The sequence below is a fragment of the Simochromis diagramma genome, unplaced genomic scaffold (genome assembly GCF_900408965.1).
Source record: "Simochromis diagramma unplaced genomic scaffold, fSimDia1.1 OVJJ01000293.1, whole genome shotgun sequence".
In the NCBI taxonomy this organism is placed as follows: Eukaryota; Metazoa; Chordata; class Actinopteri; order Cichliformes; family Cichlidae; genus Simochromis; species Simochromis diagramma.
Window position 1 is genome coordinate 25949187 of NW_024386801.1, and position 26713 is coordinate 25975899.

Consider the following 26713-nt stretch of genomic DNA (forward strand, 5'->3'; position numbering starts at 1 on the left):
ATTTTTTATTTGATGACACACGTGCTTTTATTTTGGTAGGTCAGCTGTCTGATGTAGCAGACAAATTATTTTCAGTTTCCAGAATAAATAAATGCCAAAAAACACAGACAGAAAATAAAGTTTAAATATTTAATGTTTAAAATTTACTAAAATGAGAAAAGTCACAGTAATGAGTCGTTTTCTCAAAGCAGTGAACCATCAGGTGCAGGTCGCTCTCCATCAACTGACATATTCTGTGTGCAGCGGAGGAGAAGACATGATGATGTCATGGCAAAAACAGCTGACAGCTTCCTGCTGATGGCACCTGAGGTTGAAACAGACTCACTTGAGCTCACCTGACACACTCACACTGCTCAGGTGAAGCTGAAACCTTTAACGAGCAGAAAACGACCTTTAACGTTTCCTCGCGTGAAAAAACGACCTTCGCGTTCTCAGTGTGATAACAAGAAGTACAGACGACAAAATAAGAGCGCAATGAATGGCTGAAAGAAGGTGAGGAGAACAGGAAGTGAAGCTTTTGGCACAGACACGGCGAGGACATCCCAGTTACTTTAATAAGAAATGATGTCACAGTGAGATCAGAAGTGTTCAAAGAGGGTAGAACTCCTGAGAAGATGTCAGAGCTGTGGCAGGTCAGAGCTGTGGCAGGTCAGAGGGCGGCGCCAGCAGTTCATCCACTTCCTCCTGCAGAGCTGCGGCTTTCTCACTCACGAGCATCTGAAACAAAGAAACTGTCACAGCTAAACTTCCTGTTTCAGTGTTTCTTCACACTGTAATGTCATCAAACACGGAGACCGACTGTGAGTGTTGTCAGCTCCACAGAGCATCACATCAGTCATTTAACACCATCAGTACTCGTGCTGATTTCAGGTACGGTGATCAGCTCGTGTGGGCGTGATCTCTGAGGACAGTCTCACCTTGGCTGAGGCCACGATCTGATTGGCCTGTTTCCTGTACAGGTTCTGGATGGCTGTGCAGAGAGCGGCTGGGTCGGCGTTCGCCATGTGAGTCAGCGTCTTGTAGCCGGCAGCGTACAGCTGCTTTGCTCTCGACTGCACGGAAAAAAAGAGGTGATGTCAGAGCTTCAGCTGAGGCAGAGGACATGGAGAAGCTATGGAGGCTCAGATGGTTCTCACTTAAAATCACCTGAAGCAAAAAAAACTTTTCACGTTGAATAAAACTGTTCCCTTGATACAGAAACGTCGAGCATGGGACACCTCAGGGTTGCGAGCGCCGCCCATTTCTCTTTAACCTGCTGACACGAACATCAGCAGCTCAGCACGTTCACCGATGAGTCAGCGGTGACTGGGACAAAAGCGAAACATCTGGCAGAGGAGAGGTGGGACGGGCCGTGAGCCGAATAACAACCGCCCCGAACCACCTCCTGCTCACGGAGGTGTCAGCAGCACTTACGCTCTCTCAGAACCATTAACACGCCACATTCAGCACAGGATGCACTTCCTGTAGAGAGTTTAAATATGTCTACAAAATAAAGTTCAAATAATCCTGAAACGTGACCTTTTAGTTTGAATGTCTCCAGAGTGAATCTGATTAATCAGGCTGAGTGGAATAAGCCGACATGAGAAACATCTGGCTCCCCTCTGCAGCATTTTTAAACCAAAATATAAAAAGTGATCTAAGAGGAGTTTAATAAAGTGAAGTGTGAGGGAGCCGGATGCATCAGCGATCTTCAGAGAAGAAAGCTGTGGCCTAAATCCTTCTGAGCTTTCACGTCACAGTGAGATAAAGTAAAACTTTACAGCCATGATGGGACATTTAACACGTTAACATGACGGAGCGAAGACACAGAACCTGAACATTCTCCCTGACCTTCACTACCTTCATCAGGTACACCTCCAGGGCTGCTTTCAGAAACATCAATAAAGAGAAGAAGAAGAAAGAATGGATGCTAACAGGATCAATGAAAGCTGACAGGAAGGAACTTAAAGCTATAATAACCCTTTTACAAAATAAAACCTGAGCTGAGGTGGATGAAGATGGTGTTCATGTGATCAGTAACTGCTGAAATGGTCCACTTCCTGTGGTCCACAAACTCACGTGTTTATTACATAGACATGGGAGTGTACTGGAGCTCTAATGTGCACTTGGGCAGGAAGTAGAATCGAGTGACAGCAGAGGATGCGAGCGCTGATGCGTTGACGTGCGCTGAGCAGAGAGAGGGAAAATGTCACAAAATAACAGAACATGGTTTTTTTGTAAACCCTCCAAGCTGACAACAGGCTGATGATGTCATCACCCCGAACTGTGACGGTGCGGAAACTCATTACTCTTAACGTGTTTCAATGATGTCACACGAGCACACAGTAAGAAAAAGATGCAGGAGGAGAAAAAGAAGAAGAAGAAAGCAGGTGAAGAAGGTGTCTCACCTCCAGGACTCCGGCCACCTCCATCAGAGGGATAAGCTCCGCCTTCACACAGTAACTGAGGCGCCGCGTCAGCTCGGCGAGCAGCGCTCTGAACGGCCAGAACTCCTCGAGCTCCTGAGACACAGAAACATCAGAGCATCACCATCTCACCTGAGACACACCTGCTGGCTCACCTTCAGCCTGCCCATTTTGGTATGACCTCCAGGTAAACTCCAGTGGTACCTCAGCAAAGTGCAGCACACAGGAGCAGAAGGCAGAGGCGGAGCCGAGCAGTGTCTGCACGAAGCCACGGCTCAGCTGGAAACGCTCGGAGACGCTCCAGACGTCCGTTTCCTTCAGCAGCGAGAAGAGAACAAGAGCGAGGTACATCCTCCTCACCGCCGCCAAGTTCACGCCCTGAAACAAACAGAGCATGCTGCTGAGCGGGGAAGCGGAGGGGGGGCTCGATCACAAAGTTCAGAGAGCAAAAAGATTATGACGACATCATAATCTGCCTTCATCACCTGCACCACTTGTCAGGTCAAATTCAAAGATCACACGTGTCATATCCAGCGTTCATGGAGCAGGCGGACCAGGCTGAACTCCAGTCATGATTTTCGATGTTAGTAAGTTTCAGTGAAACAATTAAACTGACGTCACAACAACCTGCAGCAGAAACGATGGTGTCAGGTCGCCACTCGCCTCCTTTGAGAAAGGCGCGTCTGTGACCCTCAACAGGAAGTGACTCTGTTTCTACTTCCCCCTCCGACGTGTCTTTACCGTGTCATTATTATTCACAGTTGCCTGCTCGTGCTTCACGTCTCATTTTTACTTCCTCACCATTTAAAGGAGCTTGTGGAAAAAAGTCACGACCTTTAACCTTTTGATTTGTGCCATGCAAACAACATTAACATTTCCTATTTTGAAGGTGCAAACATCCACCTCTGGAGGGTGGAGCTGGAGTAAGGGAACGGCCTGAGTCCGTCACATCACAAGGGTTGGGTATCATCACCGATTTCTATAATCGATTCGATTCAATTTGGACTCAGACAGTCAGAAATATTATAATTCTGATCATTTGTCAGTACTGACACTTGTGGATGTTATCATTTTTGGAAAAACAAACAAACAAAAAAAAACAGAGGCTGACAGCGCTGTAAACGACAGTAGACTGGTGCGTAATAAGCAATAATAATAATGTAATAATAATGTAATAATGTAATAAATAATGCAGAAAACAGATTTTTGATGGTAAACTGCTCTTGAAATACAGGTGGGGGGGGGGGGGTGATTTTATCGTGGTGGAAGCAAAACAGCAAAAGTAAGAGAGAATTCATGACAATGTGAAGTGTACTTTGAATCTTCCTTTGCTGCTGGTTCAGTGAATTTTGGTCAGAGTGACAAAACCTCCAGCTTCAGAATCTGTGAGATGTCTGCTTTCAGCACCGACGGCTTGTCAGTGCTTTGTGGTTACGTCTTTAGTCAAGTTAAAATCGATTTGAATCGGAAAATCGATTTTTTTTAAACCCACCCCTACACATCAAACCAGAGCTCGGCAGTTCAAAACTAATCTGGCAGGATTAAGCCCGTCAGATCAGATCAGACCCTGAAATCCAGCAGTTCAAAGGGAAAACAGGATTACATGATCAGATTAAATCAGAGGAGCCAATACAGCTTTTTTTTAAAAAACAAAAAACAAATTCAGATCAAAAACTCCAGTTTTTGTTGCTTATTGGAACAGGATCAGGATTACTGTGATTCCAGCAGAGGGCTGGATTCAGGCTGGAAACATGAAATAAAAACTCCAGAGTTAATCAAACAAGAAAACTAGAACTGATAGACGGTGCTACAAACTGCATTACACTGTGTATTAAATACTATATTAACATAATAATATATTTTCATACAGTGATGATTATTTATGGAGCACTGTATTTCATACATGTGATATACATGTATAAATATTCAGGATTTGCATTTTTATTCATTAAATTTAAAGCTATAAGATCTACATTAAACTGAGCTGTGTGTTATGAATGAAGAATACCGTCACAGTAGAGAACAGTTTAATCAATGCTCCTGATGTTTGCTGCCCTCTGCTGGTCATGTTTTGCATTTTTACATGCTTTTACTTCAGGGGAGTAAAAGCATGACGACAGTGCACAAAGTTGCTTCCTGTTTCCAACCTGCTTTGCTTGCTAACAGCAGCAGCTCTTACTTTTGTGGTCGTGCAGTTGTTTATGGTAAATGGCCTTCATTTGTATAGCGCTTTACTTAGTCCCTAAAGACTCCAAAGCGCTTTACACAATCAGTCATCCACCCATTCACACACACATTCACACACTGGTGACGGCAAGCTACATTGTAGCCACAGCTGCCCTGGGGCGCACTGACAGAGGCGAGGCTGCTGGACACTGGCGCCACCGGGCCCTCTGACCACCACCAGTAGGCAAACATGGGGTTAGTATCTTGCCCAAGGATATTTGGCATGCAGCCAGGAGGCAGCCTGGGATCGAACCACCGACCTTCTGATTAGTGGCTGACCTGCTCTGCCACCTGAGCTACAGCCACCCCAGTTGTTTATTTCATGCAGCACTTGTATGAAAGAATTTTAAAGGTTGTGGATAAAATAATGAATGAGTGCTGATGAAATAGCTCTTAGTAAAATTAAAATAGTTAAGGCTCTTTTATGTTGGTGAATTTGGTGCCTGCTGCCCAGGTAAAGTATTGCTGATCCAGATTTGGTAAAGTCATCCAATTTTTTTTTGTTTCTTTTTTTTTAACTGGATTAGGAGAAACAGCAGCACTCTGTGAGATTTCACAGTGAAGCTGGATGTTTTTATCCTGTACTGAAGCTTTAATCTGTCTGGAAGCGTTCAGCGTGTTTTAATCTGAGCTTCTAACAGACCTTCAAAACCGCGGCCACACATCACATATCCAGATGCTTCCTCCATCACTCTGCGTTCACCTGCGCAGCTTCTGGTCTTCATCTTTGATTTCATGGATGCGTGTTCGTGATTCTCTCTTTACAGTCAGGTTCGAGTACATTTCACAGGTCACGTGTCAAAAACAATGAAATAAAACCTGAACATCTCAAGCATTAAATCTGTGGTCTGAACTTTCTTACCTTCTTTACTGTCTGTCCTGCAGCTTTTCTTGCCACGAAACTCTCAGGCACGCCAACAGCAGCTGACATCTTCTGCTCAGCCACAGACAACAGTGTGAACTGCAGATGAGGAAGACGAAGCAGAGAGCAGCTTGTGAGAGATGTGAGGAGGAGGAGGCCAAGAGGCTCTGAGGCAGGCTCTGCTTACCTGCCTGAAGAAGATCATCCAGTCAGGTTTGCACTGATCAATCAGGTCGTACGGGGTCACCAGGTAGACCAGGTGCAGGTAGCTGTTGAGCAGCAGAGACTCCAGGCCTTTGGAGAGGTCTTTGTAGAGGACCTCAGCATAGGTCAGATCCACCGAGGCTGAAGAACACCATGAATGCTTTAATTCATCGTCACGAATCATAACAGCTACAGACACACAAAAGTACACCATCGCAGTTTTCTGACCTTACAAAAGGATCTTTGAAACTTTATTTAAGCCCAATGAATCGAAACATCTGACAACAGTGGGACCAGACTGGGACACGAGTTTACCCTGTTCAGGATCTTTGGTGGCCAGCCCAGGCTAAAATGACCCTCCATGTTTGAATCTGTTTTAACTCCTCCTCCTTTAAATCAACTGTCTTCTTATTGGCTGCTCCTCATGAACATAAGTGGGTGAGTCTTGTGTGTCTGAGATGACCATATTAGGGATTTCCCTCGCTATAACATCATGCAGAGCCAACAGGAGCAAAACTCTGCAACTCTGTGTTCATTGTTGATTTTCAGAATCATGATTAAACATGACGTCCTAAGTCATGTGAGAGGAAGTAAGGAGTCCTACAGGTATGCCGAGGGTACCTTTGTACGTAGCCTTTCCCAGCTTGGTGACCCGCAGACTCTGACTGTGCGAGTCTACTGTGATGAGCTCTTTCTCCTTCAGGACATCCACACACTGCTGCACTGCCTCCAGCAGGCTCCTCCCCACACACAGCTGCTGCCACTGCACAAACAGCAGCGTTCCCTGCAGGAAGTCCTGCAGCTGCTCCACGGATGATGTGATCTGCAGAAACCACGAGACATAAGGACAATAGCACCAGTTGAATCAGGCTGTGATCTGATTATTTTTAAAAACATATTGATCAGGCATCCTGATTGGCCAGTTCAGCAACAAAAACAAGGATATATGGAAATATCTGGATCCATTATATTCCGTGAACTGAATATTTCGAAGCTTGTGTTCGTTAGACAATGTTGCCATCAGTGACACAAACAAAACAAAACAAAAACCTAGAATTACCTAGAATTAGCTAGAATTAGCTAGAATGAACCAGAATTTCCGACAGATTCACTGATACAGAAAAATCAGCTGCTTCTTTATAAACCACTAATTCAGTTTAGTTTTTCAAAATAAAAGCGAAAAGAAAGTCAGACCCCACAGAGGTACCATTTGATATTAAATAATGATGCAGAGATAAAAGAGATTAGCGCCTGCTGGCTAATCTGCTCTGATTTGGAGTGAATTAGAAGGATTTACGTTTAATCCAATGAGGGACAGGACGAGGCTCAGGAGGCCTTTTCCATCATCGTGCATCAGGTTGCTGTAACAGCTCTCCATCGGCGCGCACACCAGTGTTTTAGCCTGAAATCACACAAAAGCAGAATTATCTGACATCTGTTAGTTTAACTGAATGCTTTTATTTTGTCATAACTCACAGGAAACTGATCAGATTGTTTTAGCAGGAGTCAGAGATGGTGGAGAAGTCATAAAGAGTTATTGTTATGTTATTATATCCACCTTAATTTTATTGTTTTTAACACATTACCAGGGCTGGACTGGCCATCGGGCATACCAGGTATTTGCCCGGTGGGCTGCTTGTTTTTTTTACGTATTTATGGGCCGATGGGGTTTTATTTCTTTTATTTTTTTAATGGTATAAATGAATGGTGGTGGATTGGCCAGTTGGTCATGATCAACTCTGGGCTGGACCAATTACAGCCGAGGAGGTCGAACTTTAAAGTTGAGGTGAAAAGGTACGCGATTTGTGCCGTACTTCAGCTAGAAAGTTGCTAATTCAATCATGAAACTGATCAATGATCAGCTTTTCTCTCTGCGCCAGAAACAGAAACCTGTGGCTGTAGCACTAAACAACAGCAGCATGTTTAAGCTTGATGAGCTGTTGTTAGAATTTATTTAATATTACTTTCTAGTATCAGCTGATGTTTGCTGGAGCCACAGCTGTAAAGCTGCTGGTCAAGATGTCGGTTTGTATATGTGGTGAGAGGGAAACATGAAGATGAAACCAGGAGATGTCCTTACTGAATCATCAGAGCTGTGATGGAGAAACAGGTTTACCTTTTAGGTGACATGAATGAATTGAAGGGAAGTTCTGAACTGTTTCTGAGAGACAAATAACACCAGGATCCTTTTCTATGTAGCTGACAGCTGGTGACTGTGCAGGGGCGGGTCTAGCAAAGTTTTGCCAGGGGGGCAGGTAGGGCATTAACAGGGAGAGGGGGGCACAAAGAAATACTTTTCTTTCTTATTCTTATTTAAAATGTCTCGCTTTTAATAAATAATTATCTGAATCTTACAACCAAATTTTACATCTGATGTAAAATGTATAGAAATCCATGATTGTATTTAGTAAATATTAAGCCTAGTTTATGCCCTAGTAAGTTATCGTATTCTTTCCTTTGGGAAGGTACCATCTGTGCAGTCTGCAATTCTGTTGAAGAAAGATGTTGAATCTATTTAATTACTGGAGAAAAATAATAGATTTATGTGCATTTGTTTGATACGTGCATTAAATTTAAATCAGTTTTGTTAGTTAAGCATCTTGAGGCAGAGGGTGGGGGAGTGGTTCCCTATTTTTTTCCTTTGGCAACCCTATTAGTTAGGTATATGTAATTATAAATTAGGTTGTTTTATATTTTTGCTAAGTACTGTTTAGAATACCAGAATAGGGAGGATGGCGTAGGTTTAAGTTTATTATAAAGGCTTTATGGCTTTTCCTATAACACCATGGTGGGCTGGTCACTAGTCAAAATGCCCGGGCTTGTCCCAGTCCAACCCTGCACATTACAGAGGTTTCTGTGCAGCTGCTGACCTCAAATAAACACACACAAAGATTTAATAAAGCTTTTAAACCTTTTAACTCTTTTAATTTAACGTTTCTTTGTTTTTTTAATAAACTAAAACAGATTTTATGCCTGCAGGTCTGTATTTCAGATATCTGAGGATTAAGAAAAGTATTTTGACATAATATTGTTGGAAAGCTTCAGTTTTTAGGCTCACTGTTTTTAATCAGACATCAGTTTGAGTCCCTCATGGCTCTAGTTACCATGTTCCTGTCCTTCTCCTGCAGGATCAGGATGCTCTCGCCCACCGAATCGATCCCCGCTCGGCCGGCTCGTCCGACCATCTGCTTGTACTGGCTCCTCTTCAGGAAGTCCGTGGCTATGTACGGCGAGCGCAGGATCACTCTGTGTGCAAACAGAGGTCAAACCGGGGTCAAACAGAGGTCAGATCATTTCAACAGCAGCAAATGTGCATAAGCTTTGATATGTACACATGAACACGCAGGTGAGCTCCTGACTGCTGTGACAGGAAGGGGAAAAAGCTGTTTAATGAGCGGCTCACCTGCGAGCAGGTAGGTTGATCCCTGCAGCTAGGGTGGAGGTGCAGGTGAGGAGGCAGAGGACCCCGCTGGAGTAGGCCTCCTCCACCAGTTTCCTCTCCTCGGATGTCAGCCCGCTGTGGTGGTACGCCATGCCATACGGCACAGTGACCTTTAACACCGGGCACAACGAGCCATTCCCGCTGTCCCGCAGCTCCCTGAGGAGGACGCCCTTCTCCTCCTCGCGGTGCCGCAAGAAGTCCCTGAAAGAGTCGAGAAAGGTTTCTGAGTCAGTGATTGGCATGGGCGGCAGAGTGGGAGGAGTCACCCAGTGGCTGCTGCTCACTCTTTCAGATATTTGCAGATCATCGCCGCCACATTCTCGCAGTTCTTCTTGGTGGGACAGAAGAGCAGACAGGAGTGTGCTGGGATGACCTCGGTCACCAGAGCGATGATGTGATCCGGGTCGATCTTCTGCATCGTGCTCGAGTACTGCAGGAAAGAGAAAGACCAAGCACCACGGAAACGAAAGAGGAGGACATTAAGCTTTAATTTACTGCAGGAAAAATGTCTCCTGTACCTATTAATGTGGCCACGGCGTGTTGGTGTGATCCTCCCCTGTATTGTTAGAGTTAATTATGTTTTTTACTTACTTTAAAGTTGAGAAGACGTGAGAACCTGAAGCAGTTCTCTTCTTTTGGGTCCACCTCGTAGATGGTGTCGTGCAGTTTGACGAATTCCTTCAGCTGAACCTGGAAAAAATAAAAATAAAATAAATCACAGAGCGCCAATTTACCCAAACTCTCAAAGTGAGTTTAAAAGACAGGAAGAAGCCCCGCTGATAGAAACCAGCAGCTCCATGCAACGATCTTGAAACACAAGTTCTCCTCTGACTATCACCTGCTCATCCACATCCATTTTCATATGTGCAGCTGATAAGTCGTGACTAATTCTGAGAGTTGCATTTGCATGACACACAGACCTGATTTTAGTTAATGAGCAACTTTAACAACGCTCAGTGAGCCCCTCAAACAACTGCTCAGTGTCAGGAACTGTTTTCAGCGGTGGACTAATCTGTGTGTTATGCTCGAGCAAGTCCTTGTGGAAGCAGGAAGTTAGGGTCAGTGTTCACTCGAGGGTTTTTTAAGGTTCGGGTGCAGCTTTGATTCAATCACTTACAGGCCTGAAGTTGTTCGTGTAATTTTCAGCCCTCAGAAACGTCTGCAGGTCTTTGATATTCCCCAGAGTGGCACTCATTCCTATTATCTGAGTTGTTTCTGGAAAAAAAAGAAAAAGAACCCAAAAGCAAGAAGTTTGTTTTTAACTTAAGGCTGGATTGAGTTATGGAGACTATAAGAAGACACTTACTGCTCACATATTGAACTTTGGCCAGAGTCATTTCTATAATGGCCCCTCTGCTGCCGTCACCCAGCATGTGAAGCTGCAGAAGAAACAAAATCTCAGGTAAATGTCCTCCAGCCGTATAAAACACCTTTTATCCAAAGTGGGAGGTACCTCATCAACCACCACCAGTCCAAGGTTATTCAGCCTGCTGCTCTCTATCAGAGAGTTGACGAGGCTGTGAGCCTTCTCTATGGTTGCGATGTAAAGGGACGTCTTGTTTCTTCTCTTCACGGGAGGAAACCTGCCCTTGCTGCCAGCGTACTCCTCCACCATGAAGTCCAGCTCCAGACCAAAGCTTGCTAAACCACGCACCTGGAAAAGTGAAAAGTACTTCCTAAGAGTTCAAAACGAAGGCTGTTAATGTCTCTGAAAGGTGTCCCACAAGGCTCTAGTTTTGATCCTCTTTTATTTCTTATGAACATAAATATGATAATGATATGATTAGAGATGGAAATCGAGAGTAGTAGTGCAATTCCTTGGAATCGTTAATCTGCCTGCCTATGGATCCTGCTTATCAGTTCTTGCACTCTCACTACGATCAGCTGATTTCAGTTTGTGTGCCAGAGGAAAATAGTGGTGCAGTCTTCAGTGTGGACATGGACATGACTTTTATTTTTATTGCACAAAAGGATGAGAGCGTGATGGTAAAGTGGAGACTGCTCCAGGACAGAAAAACGGCATCACTGTTAACACAACTTCAGCTCTTTACAAGCACCTGCACAGACAGCATGCTAACACTAAGCTAGCCAAGAGCCCAGAGCGATTTTAAAGCTGAGTGAATGCTGACCCCAGACCAGCACCGTGATAAAATGAATCGTCATGTGTGTTGAAGACAACCATTGCTGAACTTCAACAGGTAACAAACTGATAAGCAGTCAGGCCCGTTTCTACCTGTTCATGTTTCTAAAGTGGCATAGAATCACCATGACAACTGCTTTAACCTCCTAAGACTCGAACTCTTCCATGGCATGCATTTTTAATTTATCTTTAATATTTGGGCATATTGGGACCTGATGAATGTAAAAACAAAGAATTACCAGATTTTTTTTTTCTGATTTTTGTTTCTAAGAAAAATGAGAGCCACATATGAGGATATTTGTTTAAAATTTCGATAGAACAGTAGTAGTATAATGTCCTCGTAAGCAATGTTCCCTCTAAACTGCGCGCGTGCGCAATTGCGCACTGCTGGCACGTCTCTGCGGAGATTGCGCACAAAAAAAAAAAATCTAACCTGAATTGAAATTAAAGTAAATACGCTAACAATTCTGTTTTGCAGTGTTAGTCAGTAAGTGACTGGCTGCTCCTGTATGGGATTAGAACGATGCCACCTTATTCCATAGTTCAGCCAATCACGCGATTCACATTCGTATATACGCAGCTAATCAGCGTCGTTGACAGGCTATGACAGCGTCCTTATGTGCCGACGCCGGTGTTTTAGCTAGCAAAGCGGCTGATGTGGAGTGAAGCACGTTCCCCTTCAGTCGATTCACTCGGTACAACACATAAGTATGGGATATCACGCCCTCGCGTGTCCTGGCTGAAGAAACCTTTATTCACGCCTTTACGGCAGATGACGTGTGATGACACGCGCACGGCCCCGCCCGCACATATAGCCGCTGTCATCACAGTCATCCCTCAGTTCTTACGCTCTTCACCTCGCTGAGAACACCTCTGCTGAGTTGGGCTAGCTAGCTGCTGCTAGTTAGCTCCGTTGTCTGCCAACTTGAACTTAGCTTAACTGCCCCTGTTGGTGTTAGCCTCCACCGCCCAGCTGGTGCGTAGGCTGCCCGCGGAGCGCTATTTTCAAGTTTTTCTTGTGCAGCGTTTCGCTTTGCGTTTTGGAATGGACTCCAAACCGAAGCGAGCAAAGCAGAAATCTTCTGTTCGCCCCTGTCCTCAGGGATGCGGTTTCTCTTTGCACGACAGCGACCAGCACGATGCCTGCCCTGTCTGCCTGGGGATCGTCCACGCTAGGAGAGCGTTGACGGAGCCCGAAGCTTGTGCGTTTTGTCGCCAGCTCCGGCGCTCGACCCTGGAAAGACGGGTGACGTTTGTGGAAAGAGTGCTGGGACGCTCGGCTGTCGCACGGCATGACCCTCTTCTTTCCGAGTCTGGAGCCCCGGCTTCGTCCGAGTCCGAAGACGAGGATTTTCCGGTCGATGTCCCCGCGATTAGCTGGGCTGACCACATGGAATACGTTGACGGGTTAGCCGATGACGGGCCGGAACCATGCAGGGGCGCTGACGGGCTTCAGCCTGGGTTGAAGCCCGCCAGCGCTCCCCAGGAAGACGATGACGTGCTGGACATCGGCCTGGACATCCATGGTTTGTCGGAGGATGAGCAGGAGAGCTCATTGTCGGCCCAATGTGCCGCCGCTGCTGCGCCGGTCGGCCACGATGACACCTCTCTTTTCTCCCTGTTTCGCCGTGCTGCTGAGAAGCTGCAGGTGGACTGGCCCTCTCCTCCACCAGCTCGGAAGCCGTCGCGGTTCGCGGGGTTTTTCCTCCCACCGGAGCCCGCAACGGCCAAAAACTGCCTTCCCATGTTCCCAGACTTTCTCTGCGAGCTAACAGCGTCATGGGACAAACCTCTGTCTACCCGCGTCACTGTGCCCGGCTATGGACAGTACATGGAATTGGACGGCGCCGAGGGAGCTGGCTTAGCTAACCCACCCCCTATGGAGCCGTCTCTGGCTGCTTATCTGGCCCCGTCCCATAACCATGGTGTCGGTGGCCCCGCAACTCTGCCGTCCAAGCACTGCAGATTCTCGGCCTCGCAGCTGGAGAAGATTTATCGGGCTCAGGCCGGCACTGCTCGCGCCATGAGCTCCGTCACCATGCTCCAGACGTACCAGGCAATGTGCCTGGCGGAGCTTGGATCGCTGGTTCCTGATGACAGCCCGCTGTCACCTCTTCTTAACGAGGTCAGAGTCACCACGGATTACATCCTCCGTGCGTCTCGCTGTGCAGCGCTCTCCCTGGGCAGAGGGATGGCTTCGACAGTAGTGGCTCAGAGGCACCTGTGGCTGACCCTCTCCGACGTCCCGGATAGGGACAGAGCTGTGTATCTGGACGCACCAGTGTCTGCGGCTGGGTTATTCGGACATTCACTTGAAGCCATTCAGGCTAGATTCGATCTGAGGAAGAAGCAGACGGAAGCTCTGCGCGACATCATCCCCAGACGCCAGCCCCAGCCCAAGCCCACAGCTAGCTCTCACAGGCCCGCCGCTCCTCTGACGGCTGGCAAGAGACCGGCGCCCACTGCTGGAGTGGGTGTGCCGCCGGCGAGAGCACGTCCTCCGGCCCGAGCTCCACGCCAGTCGGCCTGGGGCAAAGGCCCACCCTCGGGCCCCCGACGGGACCCGACGCCCAGGAGGAAGAAGCCTCAGCCCTCCTAGCCGTGGCTTCGAGTGGAGAAGGGGTCCAGCAGCAGGGAGACGCTGTTTTTACCCCTCTGTTGCCGCACAAGAGGTGCCGCTTAAGTTCTGTTCAGGTTGTCAGCCCCAGAAGGCGCTGCACTTTCCTATCGCTGTCTCCCAAGCACAAAACCCCTGCACACACATTGCCTCAGGTAACTCCCGGTTCAGGTGTGTTAAATGTTCAAGCGACCACATCGAGTGTTCCCGCTGTTTTTCGTTGTTGTGCCCCAGAAAAGGTGCATCCAACAAAATGTATGAATGTACATGTTTCCATGTTACAATCAATAAAGAGTGTTGTTTATTCTCAAACAATCACAAATGCTCAACCTGCAGGCGAAATGAGCCAGGTCAGGCAGGGGATGCAGTCCCCTGCAGACACACTGGGGGGCGACGGCGCCCCGCCGTCGGTGCTGCAGGTCAGCCGGCTGGCTGCTCACTTCCCTCAGTGGCGCGCTTGCGCCCCCTCTCCGTGGGTGCTGCAAACCGTTGCCATGGGTTACCGGTTGCAGTTCCGGGTCAAGCCGCCTCGTTTCCAAAGAGTTGTAAACACGATTGTCAACTCCGAGGCAGCCATGATACTCAGAGAGGAAATACGGGCGCTATTGCAGAAAAGAGCAATACGAGTGGTCCCCGCTTCGGAGACGGACAAAGGTTGGTACAGCCGTTATTTTGTCGTTCCGAAAAAAGGGGGAGGGCTTCGTCCCATCCTCGACCTGCGAGTCTTGAACACGTATCTGCGAACGTACAGGTTCAAGATGCTAACACTCAGACAGCTCTTGAGTGCAGTCGGCCCGGGAGATTGGTTTGCGACAATCGATCTGACAGATGCTTATTTCCATGTCGCTATACACCCGAAACACAGGCAGTTTCTGAGGTTTGCATTCGAGGGCGTAGCCTACGAATACCTAGTGCTGCCGTTCGGGCTGTCGCTCGCTCCCCGCACCTTTACGAAATGTGCCGAGGCAGCGCTAGCGCCCCTCAGGGAGAGGGGCATCCGCATCTTGGCCTACCTAGACGACTGGGCTCTCGTAGCTCGCTCCGGAGAACAGGCGGAGACACAGCTGTCGCTGGTTCTGTCACACATTCAGACACTGGGGTTCTCTGTGAACTTTCAAAAGAGCTCGCTAATCCCGGGTCAACAGATCACTTTTCTCGGTCTGGAAATATGCTCTCTTTCCAGCCGCGCACGTTTGTCGGAGCACAGAGTGGCCGCGTTTCATCGCTGCCTCGCTCAATTTCAGCTGGGACGCAGACTGCGTTTCCAGACGATATTGCGCTTGTTGGGCATGATGGCATCTATGATCGCCGTAGTGCCACTTGGGCTGTTGAAAATGAGGGCGTTTCAACGCTGGACTCTCTCTCACCGCTTGTGTGCTTCGCGTCACCTCCAGAGGAGGCTGCCGGTAACCGCGTCTTGCATGCTAGCTCTCCGTCCTTGGAGGGAGCCCGGGCTACTGCATCAGGGCTCTCGGATTGGAAGGGTGTTGTTTCGCAAGGTGGTGTCCACGGATGCTTCCCTAAGTGGGTGGGGAGCGCTGTGCGAGGGTGCGTCAGTGAGAGGGATCTGGTCCGCGGCTCAGCGCCAGCTGCACATCAACCACTTAGAGCTGTTAGCAGTGTTCTTAGCTCTAAAGCATTTCCGTCCAGTCCTGCAGGGCCAGCATGTCTTAGTCAGGACGGACAATTCAACAGTGGTGTCTTACATAAACAGGCAGGGAGGAACACGCTCTCTTCCCCTGTTGCAGCTGTCTCGCTCTCTGCTGTTATGGTGCAGTGTTCATTTTCTGACTCTAAGAGCCACCCATGTCCCGGGCCACCTGAACCTGGGGCCGGACCTTCTCTCCAGGGGGGGTCCTCTGGTGAGAGAATGGAGGTTACACCCTTCGATAGTGGCTCGGATTTGGGATCTATTTGGCGAGGCGCAAATAGATCTTTTTGCTTCCAGGGTAAATACTCACTGCCCCCTGTACTTCTCCATAATCGACCACGATGCACCCTTGGGCTTGGACGCGCTAGCGCACCAATGGCCAGACGTGCTCTTGTATGCATTTCCCCCAGTGGAAATGATATCTCCGGTTCTGGAGAGGGTGCGTCGGCATTCCCTCTCTCTGATCCTGGTGGCCCCTTGGTGGCCCGCGAGGTCGTGGTATGCGGAAATAATCAGCCTGCTTGCAGCAAGTCCTTGGCAGCTTCCTCTCCGCAGGGATCTCCTCTCTCAGGCGGGAGGGGAAGTGTTTCATCCGCGCCCGGATCTGTGGCGCCTTCATGCTTACCTGCTGAGAGGTTAAACTTGGTTGCTAAGGGTTTGCCACTTAGTGTGATAGCGACAATTCAGAGCGCCAGAGCCTCGTCTACTAGAGGCTTGTACGCTTACAAATGGCGAGCCTTCGAGCGATGGTGCCAGGACCGCCACACTCTCCCATTTCAGTGCTCTATTGTGGATGTTTTGACATTCCTGCAGGAGCTGCTGGATAAAGGCCTTTCGTTTTCGACAATCAAGGTTTATTTAGCGGCTATATCTGCTTGTCATATCGGTTTTGACGGGGTGACACCAGGTGCACATCCCCTCGCCGTGCGTTTTCTGAAAGGGGTTCGCCGGCTGAGGCCCGTGCTTAAGTCCAGTGTCCCTGCTTGGGACTTGTCTTTGGTGTTGGAGGCCCTTTGTGGCCCACCGTTTGAACCCGTTGAGTCTGTGGATATGAAATTTCTTTCGTATAAGACCGCATTACTTCTCGCTTTGGCCTCAGAATGAGGCTTTGGCCTCATTCTCTTTGTCCGGTGCGTGCGCTACGCACCTACATTGAGCGCACTCGGGATGTGCGTTTATGTGACCAGCTGTTTGTCTGCTTCGCTAATCCGAATAGAGGTAGAGCTCTGTCCAAACAGAGGCTGTCCCACTGGATTGTAGAAGCTATCTCGCTGGCATACGGCACCAGAGGTTTTGCGTTGCCCCACGGGGTGGGAGCTCATTCCACCAGGGGGATGGCGACCTCGTGGGCTCTTTTTAGAGGGGTGCCTGTGGCTGATATTTGTGCAGCGGCTAGTTGGGCGTCGCCGCACACTTTTGTGCGGTTTTATCGGCTGGACGTTACGGCCCCTTCGGTGGCTCAGGCTGTCCTTTCTGCTGGGTCTACCACTCACTAAGGATGTGGTGGTCCCGTTCCGGTTCGGTGGCTGCTCGGCGGGGCGTGTATATATGTCCCATACTTATGTGTTGTACCGAGTGAATCGACTGAAGGGGAACGATTAGTTATGTCTATAACTTCTGTTCCCTGAAGGAGAGGAACGAGGTACAACACAGGGTGGCCCCACTGAGCAGTTGGCTCGGTGAAGAGCGGCTATCGAACTGAGGGATGACTGTGATGACAGCGGCTATATGTGCGGGCGGGGCCGTGCGCGTGTCATCACACGTCATCTGCCGTAAAGGCGTGAATAAAGGTTTCTTCAGCCAGGACACGCGAGGGCGTGATATCCCATACTTATGTGTTGTACCTCGTTCCTCTCCTTCAGGGAACAGAAGTTATAGACATAACTAATCGTTAATGACAATGTGTACAACCATTGGAGATGTGAGCAGGACAGACGGAACAATTGACGGAAAAGGTGTGGACTTTATACCAGTTTTTAAATTGTGTTGATAGGCCACGTAAAACCAGAGTTATGATAAAAATATCTGCAATGTAACGTTCTGCATTACTTTTAAGAAAAGTGCTCAGTGTAATAACTTTTTTACTTTACTTTTTTGAGTAATGACCCCAACACTGATCACAACAAAGAGAGAAAATACCTCCAACATTCACAAACCTTTGACCACACTGCATGTAATTAATTTGCATGAATGTAATGTCTTTGATATGGTGCTTAAAGATGGTGGTGACTCTCAAAGTGGAGCCAATGAGAATTGATAAGGAAATCGATAATCCACACTACCATGGCAGTTTGTATCACCCCACAGTGCTATATTTCTGATTTTTATTTGTATTTCTTCTAAGCGTAAATTAAAATTTATACTTAGAAGTTTTATCATTTTATATTTTAAGTCAAAGCTTGTTATCCCACACAACCAGAAAGTCATTACTTCTACTCCTCTTTTATTCCACAAACACAAATATTATTATCCTCTGATGTCAAGTTCTATGCAGATGATATACTTTTTTATCTGAGACCAAAAGCTAACTAACCATTTGCTCGTGTTCAGGAGCGAGAGTAACATCAACAATAATCCCAGTCTGAAAGTTTCCCTACAGAACATTAAACAACATCGATTAATTTTACTCATTTGCCTATTACCCATTAGCAGCTCAGTAGCATCTACTAGCATTTATGCATTCTGTTGACAAAACAGACTTTTCTGATATGTTTTGATGTTCTGTGGTTTCTGTACCTTCTCCTGCACCAGCGATATGTAGGGCAAGATGAACAGACAGTCCTTCCTCCTGCACAGCAGTTCTCTGAGGATAAGGATCTCTGCCACTAGAGTTTTCCCACCACTGGTGGGAAGGGAGTAGATCAGATTCTTCCTCTGCTGAACACAGTCCAAGTTCAGACACGTCTGCTGCCAGTCTGAAGAAACCCAAAAAAACAAAACCGGTTGTAAATGTCTTCACTTGACTTATTCTGTGCAGAAACTACAATATTTCAATTTTATTGTGATATACAAAAATCTCACCATACAAACTCTGGATTCCTCTCAGTTTAAACATCAGCTCCTTCACTTTGCTTGGAAGCCCAAAGAATGGCCCAAGGTCAGGCATGTCAGCAGAGACAGTCTCCATGGCCTGCATGGCGACGTTTATCTCCTCAGAAACCACCGCCTCCTTCAGCATCGCTGTCCGTGAAACGGCGGAAGGAGCCGCTGCGTTGCCAAGCATCGTCCTCTTCAGCTGGTCGGCAACGCTCCTCCTCGCTCCGGCTGGTCTCCTGGGTGGACCCTCTCCGTTTGCTAGTCCTCTGAAAGGCGTTGAGGTTTTGTCTCTGTCCTGGAGTCGGCTTCTCTTCGCCTTCTCCTGAACTTCCTCCTGAAACTGCAGCTGGCTGGCCGGTAGGTCCTCAAAGGGTTCATCTCCAAGGCCGTCCAGGATGGAGTCTGAGAGGACATCCTCGTCTTCTGGTTGTTGCTCCACCCCTCGAAGCCTTTCATTTTGCTCGGCATCATCCAGTTTTGCCAGGACAGACGAATCCCCTAAGATGCTGTCATAGTCGCCGAATAAATCCTCGCTGTCGCTGCAGTACTGCCAAGAAAAAAAGAATACCACCAGCGTGGACTTCAAACAGGTTATTAATCGATCAGGGCATCATTTTTCTTTCTGCCAGTGAAAGGCTGATTACTCTATGACCAACTGAGTCATTAAACACATCGGGGAGGTGTTCACTGAGCTCAGAGATTAGGTGAGGAGGAGGCTCATTTTCTCACAGACTTCAATGCAATCAGACTTGAGGAGAGTCGAACCCTGCTGGTCAATATGCAAGATGTACCTCCACAGCTCTGCTTTCAGCCATGATGCTGCTGATCCTCCTGTTGGAGTTGCATAGCGGTGAACAGACAGCCCCTCCCCTCTTCCTGGCAGGTGTCAGGTGAGCTTTCAGGTGGTCTCTCGCCCTCTTCCTCTGACAGACTCGTTTTATTTTGACTTCCAGCCTTCCGTAGTTCATCCCTGTGAGCGCAGACCCCTGCGGCTACATGTGAAACACAATAAACATCTTATAGTCCTCGCATACTTCACTAACCTGCTGCTGCAGCCATTTAAACGCCACCTTAAACAAGTTGACGTTAAATGATGAGACCTAAAAACACCAAAGAGCCCACACAGGCTCAGTGAGCAGCTAGCTAGCAAGCGCCGGCATTCAGTTACAAAAACTACAAATTAATCACAAACAAGCTCAAATAAATAAAAGTGTGTCCATGGAATAACTTTTAACACCACCAGTAATAATTAACGTTCACTAAACGCGCATCTACAGCAGCTCAGCGAATCCTTCATTCAAAATAACTATCATTAATCCTGGAGTGAGAGAGAAATGCCACCATCACTTCCGCTTTCGGTTTACTGAGGCGCTAACTCTGAGTTACAGTCGTTCAAAAAGTGTCAAAACGTGCAATTAAACATCTCGATTAGCTTTTAAATGCTAAAAAATTAAGTCTTATCAAACCTTAATAATTAGACGCCTTGGATGAAAAATTGAGTTTCGACTGAAAACGGGTTAAGTCTGTTTTGAAACGGTAATTAGATGTGATGTTTGCCGCTCGGATAGTTTAGGAGTTTTAGGACAGCTGTACGTGGTTTCAGTCACGTTTCAATGACAAACTGCAACACCGCTTTAACATACATTAATAGCAAGCTGACAAGTGGCACAAACTAAAGCTAATCTGAGGCTTAGGGCTGCTTTTCCTAAGACTTTGTGTTCCGGGTGATTTCTATCTTGATTTGGTTTATCTTTGAAATGAGTAACGATTAAACCTTTCCGTAAAAAACTCAAAGCGAAGCGTTATATCTCATTAATATTAAACATTTAGATTGTGTAAATCCGTGAAATATTAAAAACAGACAGAATACTTCTTTTAGGTTTATATTTTAAATTTAGTGACATCGTCCAGTCACAGTATATATCCAAGTCACAAACAGCCTTTGCGGAAGTGGTTGGAAGTATTTCTCAGTTGCAGCGGAAGCGGTTCATGTCCCGTGTTAGGTCAACATGTTGTGTCTGAGGGAGTTGCAGAGGTGGAAACCTGTCTTATGTCGTTATGGAAACACAGGTGAGTCGTGCGTAACACGTTAATTACAAAAATAAAAGTTTAACTCCAATCCTTCTGGTGCAAATGCTAACTCTAGCCGTACTGCTTCCGTGCAGGTGTGCGGAGCTTCGCGGTCGCAGCAGATGAAGCCGGACGGACGGAGGGCGGGGTGGGTGCTGAGTGCAGGCTGATGGATGCTCGCCGTTGATTTCAGTTTGGTTATGAAGATTTGTTTGTGTTTTTCAGCTGGTGAACATGGAGAACCCGTACAGAGAGCCCCAGAAGGGCTGCGTCCTCTGTGACGTCACGGTGGACTTTAAAAACATCCAGGTGAGTCAAACGGGAAGAAACAGCTCTTCACCACAGATTAAATAATGAGAAACACGCTGAGTGAAATTATTGTCAGAATATCTGTGACCGGGAAGATTATAATCAGTTTATCAGAAATCAGGCCTTCACCTCTGACCTTTGCGCTTGGGTGCACACCTGAAGCAGCAGCTCTGCTCCTCCAGGTGTGTGACAGGATCTCCTGATCCCAAGTCAGACTGAGTCTCAGTCGTGGATTAATCTGAGTTTGTCGCCCTGCAGCTGCTCTCTCAGTTCATCTCGCCGCACACGGGCAGGATCTATGGCCGCCACATCACAGGTGAGTCTTTGCCCGAAACAGGTCATCTGGATTAAATCATCATCATCAGGTTGGGTCACACCTCCTTCTGTTTTTTCAGGTTTATGCGGAAGGAAACAGAAAGAAGTGTCGAAGGCGATAAAGAAGGCTCAGTCCATGGGTACGTTCACAGCATCTTAACTTTCAATTCTTCTGTTTCATCATTTGATTTGTTTGCTGTCATAATCTCAACTTTAATCCCAATTTTTGTCTGATTTTTTTTTTTTTTTTAGACTAAATTATTTAATTTTTTTTAATTTTAGTAAATTAATATTTGATGACCCAATTAATGAAAAGCTTTTTTTGCATTTTTCCTCTTTTTCATATTTTTGCCTTTTAACAAATCTAATCCAAACATTCCCATTTTCGCCACATTTCTAACATAATTATATAAGAAGCGTTTCCCTCTGAGCTGAGCTACAGCTGTTAATATAAACTTTTGTTTGCAGGTTTCATGTCAGTGACGCACAAACATCCACAGTTCATGAAGGACCCTAACATCTGTGGAATCAAACATCTGGATTAGTGTGAAACATCTGTGTGTCTGTGTAAATAAAGTTTCTCTGCTGTCAGTTTGCTGTCGGTGAATTTCTTGGGCCAAAGCGTCAAACATGAAGCGTGTCCTCATCAGAGTAAACACCTCTGCACGGTTTCTTAATGTGAAGGAGTTTAAACACTTTTAAAAACACTTGCTAATTTTTTTTTTTTTTTTATTTTTTTAATTTGGACCTTCTGAAAACTGAAAGGTTGTGACATCATCTGAAGACCTTCAAACGTCACACTAAACAGAGAATCTATAAAATATTCTATCTATAAAATAATGACTGAAATATTGTTTTCCTGGATTCTCTTTCAAAGTTTGTGTCACTGGAGTTTAAAACAAAGAAAAGGCGTGAACTAACGTAACCCGGGCTCTCTGAAGTCGCGTCGCCTCGTACAGAGCCGGTAAAACCCAGAAGGTTCGTGTTTTTGGAGAAAAATCAGCCGATCAGCTGGCCTCATTGAGCCGGTGAGACCGGCTGTGGGAGAAAACTCTTCTCGCATTTCATCAGTTTTTAGAGTTCTCACCACCATCTGGACTGGACCGGACTCTGTCGTGGGCTGATTCTGGTCCCCAAGCCACATGTTTGACTCCTCTGATTTATATGAAACAGAAAATAAAAACAGGCAGGTTTGTGTAATTCAGAGCTTTATGGTTTCTGCTGCAGTCTGAAGATAAACTCGAATGACCGCACACGGTCAGACCTTTAATGGAACGCACGCTTCATCCTTTACAGTGAAAAATAAAACGCAGTGTGAAACCGTTTCTTTGTGAGCACGAGATCAACTGAAGGTCAGGCAAAAACTTTGAAACCAAAGAAAAGGTAAAAACCCGATGACTCTAAAACCGAACATCTGGAACAAACACCAAAGTGTCACAGCTGGAACCCTAAATCAAACCAGTCCTCCATCTGAGCGTGAAGAGTCTGAACTTTACACCTGCTCAGGTAAAAAGAACTGCTGCTGTCCTTTTTTGAAACAAACTTTATCAATAACAGTTCTTTTAAACAGACCGGTTCCAAAAACATCCGACAGAACTTGGATACGTCCTGGACTCAGCTCTTGCTCCTCCTGCGTTTCCTCTCCTTCTCTGGCAGCATTTCCCTCAACCTTTTACGGCAGTTTGTTGCGCTCGGCGGCGCCTCCCTTGCTGTTGTGGAAATGTCATCTGTGTGGTCAGGAACAGGAAGTCCCTGCAGCGTGAGTGTCTGAGTGTGGAAGAGCGGCGAGGAGGCAAGCAGCGCCCTGACGGCCTCCTGAAGCAGCCGGTTTTTCCTTGGCTCGCCGGGGTCGGCGGCGCTTTCTGTTCATGGAGAAAATGCAAAAGTTCAGAAACTTTTTTACTGCAGGTCATCAGCCAACCGTGATTTTAAATAAAGACATTAAACTGGCACTTCCTTTTTCCTCTCCTGTCAGGGTTTTCACCTTCACCTACCACTTTAATTATCACTGCGAACCAAATATTCATCATTATTATTATTTTAATTTCTAACTGGTCGAATTTTTAAAATATGAAAAAATCGAAAAATTCTCTCCATGAAAATGCAAAGAGCGACTTCACAGTCTGTGGAGAGCACGCCAAAGCAACACGCAGTGATATAGACCTAACCACGACAAAATACTGGCCAATCAAAAGCCCACAAATCACACAACACCTTCATCTAGGGTTTGAGAGTAACGAAATTTCTATTCTCTGTATGTCCTGTACATGTGGCAGAATTGACAAATAAAGTTGACTTTGACATTATGAGACTAACTCTCAGTTTTCCTTGTCCACATGTTAGCACAGAAAGAGTTTCTGCGTTGTGTTTTTAAAATGTTGGGCTGATCCTGAGATGTGTCTCTGGTGTCGGGAAGAGGCAGATACTGGAAATTCATCTAATCCCGCTGCTGTGTGAGATTAGATAAAATAATCTGAAACCTTTTCCTGATTCGCTCTGCTGCCTCTCTCTGAGCTTCGTCCTCAGGGCTGACACCTCCATCTGCAGCATTTCGACCAGGCGTTCGCTCTCCTCCACGTCTCTGCACGTTTTCTGTTCACAAACAGAAGGATGCAGAGTGAATCAAACAGGAAGTGAGGTGGCAGGAAGTTCAGGTGCTCTGACAATTTTGCTCACCTGCAGCTCCACCTGCAGCGAGTCGTTCATCTTATTCACTTCGTTCACCTCCTTCAGCAGCCCGCTGGAGCAGAAGAACTTTGACCTGAAACAAAGAGATCTCAGTTATGCCAGCAGAAACACGGACACGGTGTAAACGTGCCAGCGTGGGCGGGGCATACCCGTGTTTCTTCATTGTGAGGCTGTAACCGGTTGCAGAGCACGGCGCCGACACCTTCCAGTAAGAAAGCTGCTCGAGGAGGCCGAGGTTGGTGATGAGCACGGGGACGTTCATGAAGTGCCTCCACAGGAGAAGAAGAAACACAAACCATAAGGAAAAGACACGAGTCAGTTAAACGTGGAAACACCGAGCTGTCCACCCGCCTCCACCTACCTGTTTTCATTCAAGGTTCCTCTAACTGACCTGATTGCTTCACCCAAAGCTGAGATGTTTTAGACCTCTGTGACTGACCTTAAAGCCTCACCAGTGTCCCTGAATGCCTCCCAGTTGTTTTTATTCACTTTAAAAGCCAACTGGAGCATTTTAATAATTATACAACATTTCACTTCATTCACACTCAGTTTCTTCTGATATTTAAGTTGCCAGCACCTGCTGAGTAAAATGAGTTTTTTCTTTTCTTTTTATATAAAACTAAGAAACATTCATCCAACACAAACAGGTGGCAGTGACCTGGTTGATCAGCTTTAACAGTAAAAATCATCTTTAAGAGGTTTCATACGGGAACTTCAGGCAGACAGAGGTTTGGCAGTCTCAGATTCTGATGGTGTTCCTCGGGGCATCGTTCTGGAGCCCCGGGGTAGATTATTTTAATTTAATAACTTAAAAAAAAAAAAAGCCCACCTTTGCTAACTCTGTGGACTGATTTCAAATGTCACCAAAGGAGCAACCTCCCACAACACAAACTCCACATTTGGGTAAAATCTATGAGATGATGTGTCTTTGTAGAGGATTAAGAGACAACGCTAGAGAGCAAGCTGATATAAAGATATTCAGGTATACTCAGAGCGCCACCTGCTGCGAGAGATGAAGGCCGAGTACTCCATCCTGTGCGTGGAGCCTGGAGGTGTCGTCTTGGTGGGAGTCAGCAGCACAAAGATCATGTGAGGGTTGGAGAGAGCACTCTTCAGGTTCTCGTGCACCAGCTTCTCTCTGAAGGTCATCTGCTGCTCCGAGTTCCTGCGCTGCCGGTACCAGCCTATCACGCTCTCCTGCACAAGCCGAACACGTCAATCACATGATCGCATCATGCCGAAACCTTCTCCCCATCCCACTCACCTGCTTGTTCTCTGCCAGCAGCTTGTGTAGCTCCTCCGCATTCACCTGTCCATCACTGCTGTACAGACTGACACACAGACACACCTTTACATAAGAACACAGCACACACACGATGGCATGATTACGTCACGATGCATCACTCACGTGTTCAGTCTGTGGCAGGCGATGTGCTTCTGGACGTCTGTCAGAGAAAACAGACATTCCTAAAAGTGTACCAGTAACTGTAGTACTCGTGTAACTGCACAGTTCATTGAGGTGCACTTACTGTATGTTTCCTCGATGTGGATGTGATCGGCCTGAGAGTCGCTGATGGTGACCTGCTCGTCAAACCTGCTCTCTCCGAGGATCAACCCCTCCTGATGGATGAATAAAACCAGATATAAAAACCCTACATCTATAAGCATTTGTTTACTGAATATAATCATTTCAGCTACAGCATTTTTACATAAATATTAAAATATATGCCAAATTTACCAACAGACCTACCTGAATACTTGAATGTATTTGATTATGTTTCACGCAAACGTTTTCTTGTCAGGAGCCATTTTCATTAAACTTTACATTTTTTAAATATAGTCTGGTGTATTCTGAAACACGGTGGTGGACGAGAACTGAGCACCAATTTTTCAATTAAATTATGTCTTCAGTAAGATTCAGTAGTTGGATTAAACATATGCCGAATTTACCAACAGATCATCGTTAATTTGGGGATCTGTTTAAAAGTGCACGAATACACGAGAATAATCAGTGTTACATTAAAACCTCAAATCTGTGAATGGAGTGTGGTTTGCACCGACGGGAATGGTTGAAAAGGAGCAGTAACATCTCGGGTTTCATGCAAAACTCGACTCGCGTAATCGTTCCGTGTTGGATCATGGATGTACCGAATTTTCCTACAGACCTGTCTGAATATTAAAATGTATTTTAATATGTTTTACACTGTTTGACTTCTTACCGGGACCTGGTTAAATTAGTAGATTTTTGAATGGAGTCTGGTTTGTTTGGAACCTGAGAGCGGTTAGCTAGTTTAAAAGTTGAAGAAACACCACAGGGGGAGTTCTGACTTCACTTAGACGACAAGCTGTTCTTCGCTGCATCAAACGACACGCTGAAATCCGAATAATTAAACTAATAAATACGAATTTATCAACTTTAAAGCCTGATACTAACACCTGGCGCGTCTGTTCTATTTGCTAGCTTTCCTCCTTAACAATAATACTACATAATCACCCACAAAGGCTCAATAAGAATTCATCAGTTTTAATGACGAGTAAAAGAGCTCCTCACCACATCGGAGTCACTGTTAACGTGCTGAAACATGAGGGAAGCTAAAACGATCCCGGGCAAGCGGACAGTGGGCTCCGCCATGATGCCGTTTCATCACAAACACAGACGCGTCACATACGCGCAGTCATACGCTGCGAATTTTTTTCGTGCGCAGCAGGCTCCGCTGGAGGAGGAGCGGGCTGGTTAGCGAGCTAACC

The 26713-nt window shown here is 46.5% G+C and overlaps 3 protein-coding genes across 3 annotated transcripts; 1 reads left to right on the plus strand and 2 right to left on the minus strand.

The window, feature by feature from the left end:
* Window positions 1–115: 115 nt before the first annotated feature.
* helq (helicase, POLQ like) lies at window positions 116–20411 on the minus strand. Its single transcript, XM_040026817.1, has 19 exons — window positions 20050–20411; window positions 19375–19575; window positions 18569–19130; window positions 18284–18462; window positions 10593–10793; window positions 10446–10518; window positions 10257–10354; window positions 9731–9829; window positions 9424–9569; window positions 9101–9340; window positions 8802–8943; window positions 6995–7099; window positions 6319–6520; window positions 5681–5838; window positions 5494–5592; window positions 2610–2783; window positions 2388–2501; window positions 918–1052; window positions 116–717 (listed from the first exon to the last, which is right to left on the minus strand). Exons 2-19 carry the CDS (start codon window positions 19549–19551, stop codon window positions 634–636), a joined length of 2988 nt encoding a protein of 995 aa, XP_039882751.1. The 5' UTR covers window positions 19552–19575; window positions 20050–20411; the 3' UTR covers window positions 116–633.
* A 99-nt stretch (window positions 20412–20510) lies between these two features.
* mrps18c (mitochondrial ribosomal protein S18C) lies at window positions 20511–21868 on the plus strand. The gene is made up of 6 exons (XM_040026836.1): window positions 20511–20653; window positions 20749–20801; window positions 20879–20962; window positions 21221–21278; window positions 21358–21417; window positions 21746–21868. Exons 1-6 carry the CDS (start codon window positions 20593–20595, stop codon window positions 21820–21822), a joined length of 393 nt encoding a protein of 130 aa, XP_039882770.1. The 5' UTR covers window positions 20511–20592; the 3' UTR covers window positions 21823–21868.
* A 600-nt stretch (window positions 21869–22468) lies between these two features.
* abraxas1 (abraxas 1, BRCA1 A complex subunit) lies at window positions 22469–26712 on the minus strand. The gene is made up of 9 exons (XM_040026835.1): window positions 26517–26712; window positions 25495–25585; window positions 25374–25410; window positions 25230–25296; window positions 24966–25162; window positions 24115–24234; window positions 23954–24038; window positions 23758–23869; window positions 22469–23139 (listed from the first exon to the last, which is right to left on the minus strand). Exons 1-9 carry the CDS (start codon window positions 26595–26597, stop codon window positions 22892–22894), a joined length of 1038 nt encoding a protein of 345 aa, XP_039882769.1. The 5' UTR covers window positions 26598–26712; the 3' UTR covers window positions 22469–22891.
* Between the last annotated feature and the right edge of the window lies 1 nt (window position 26713).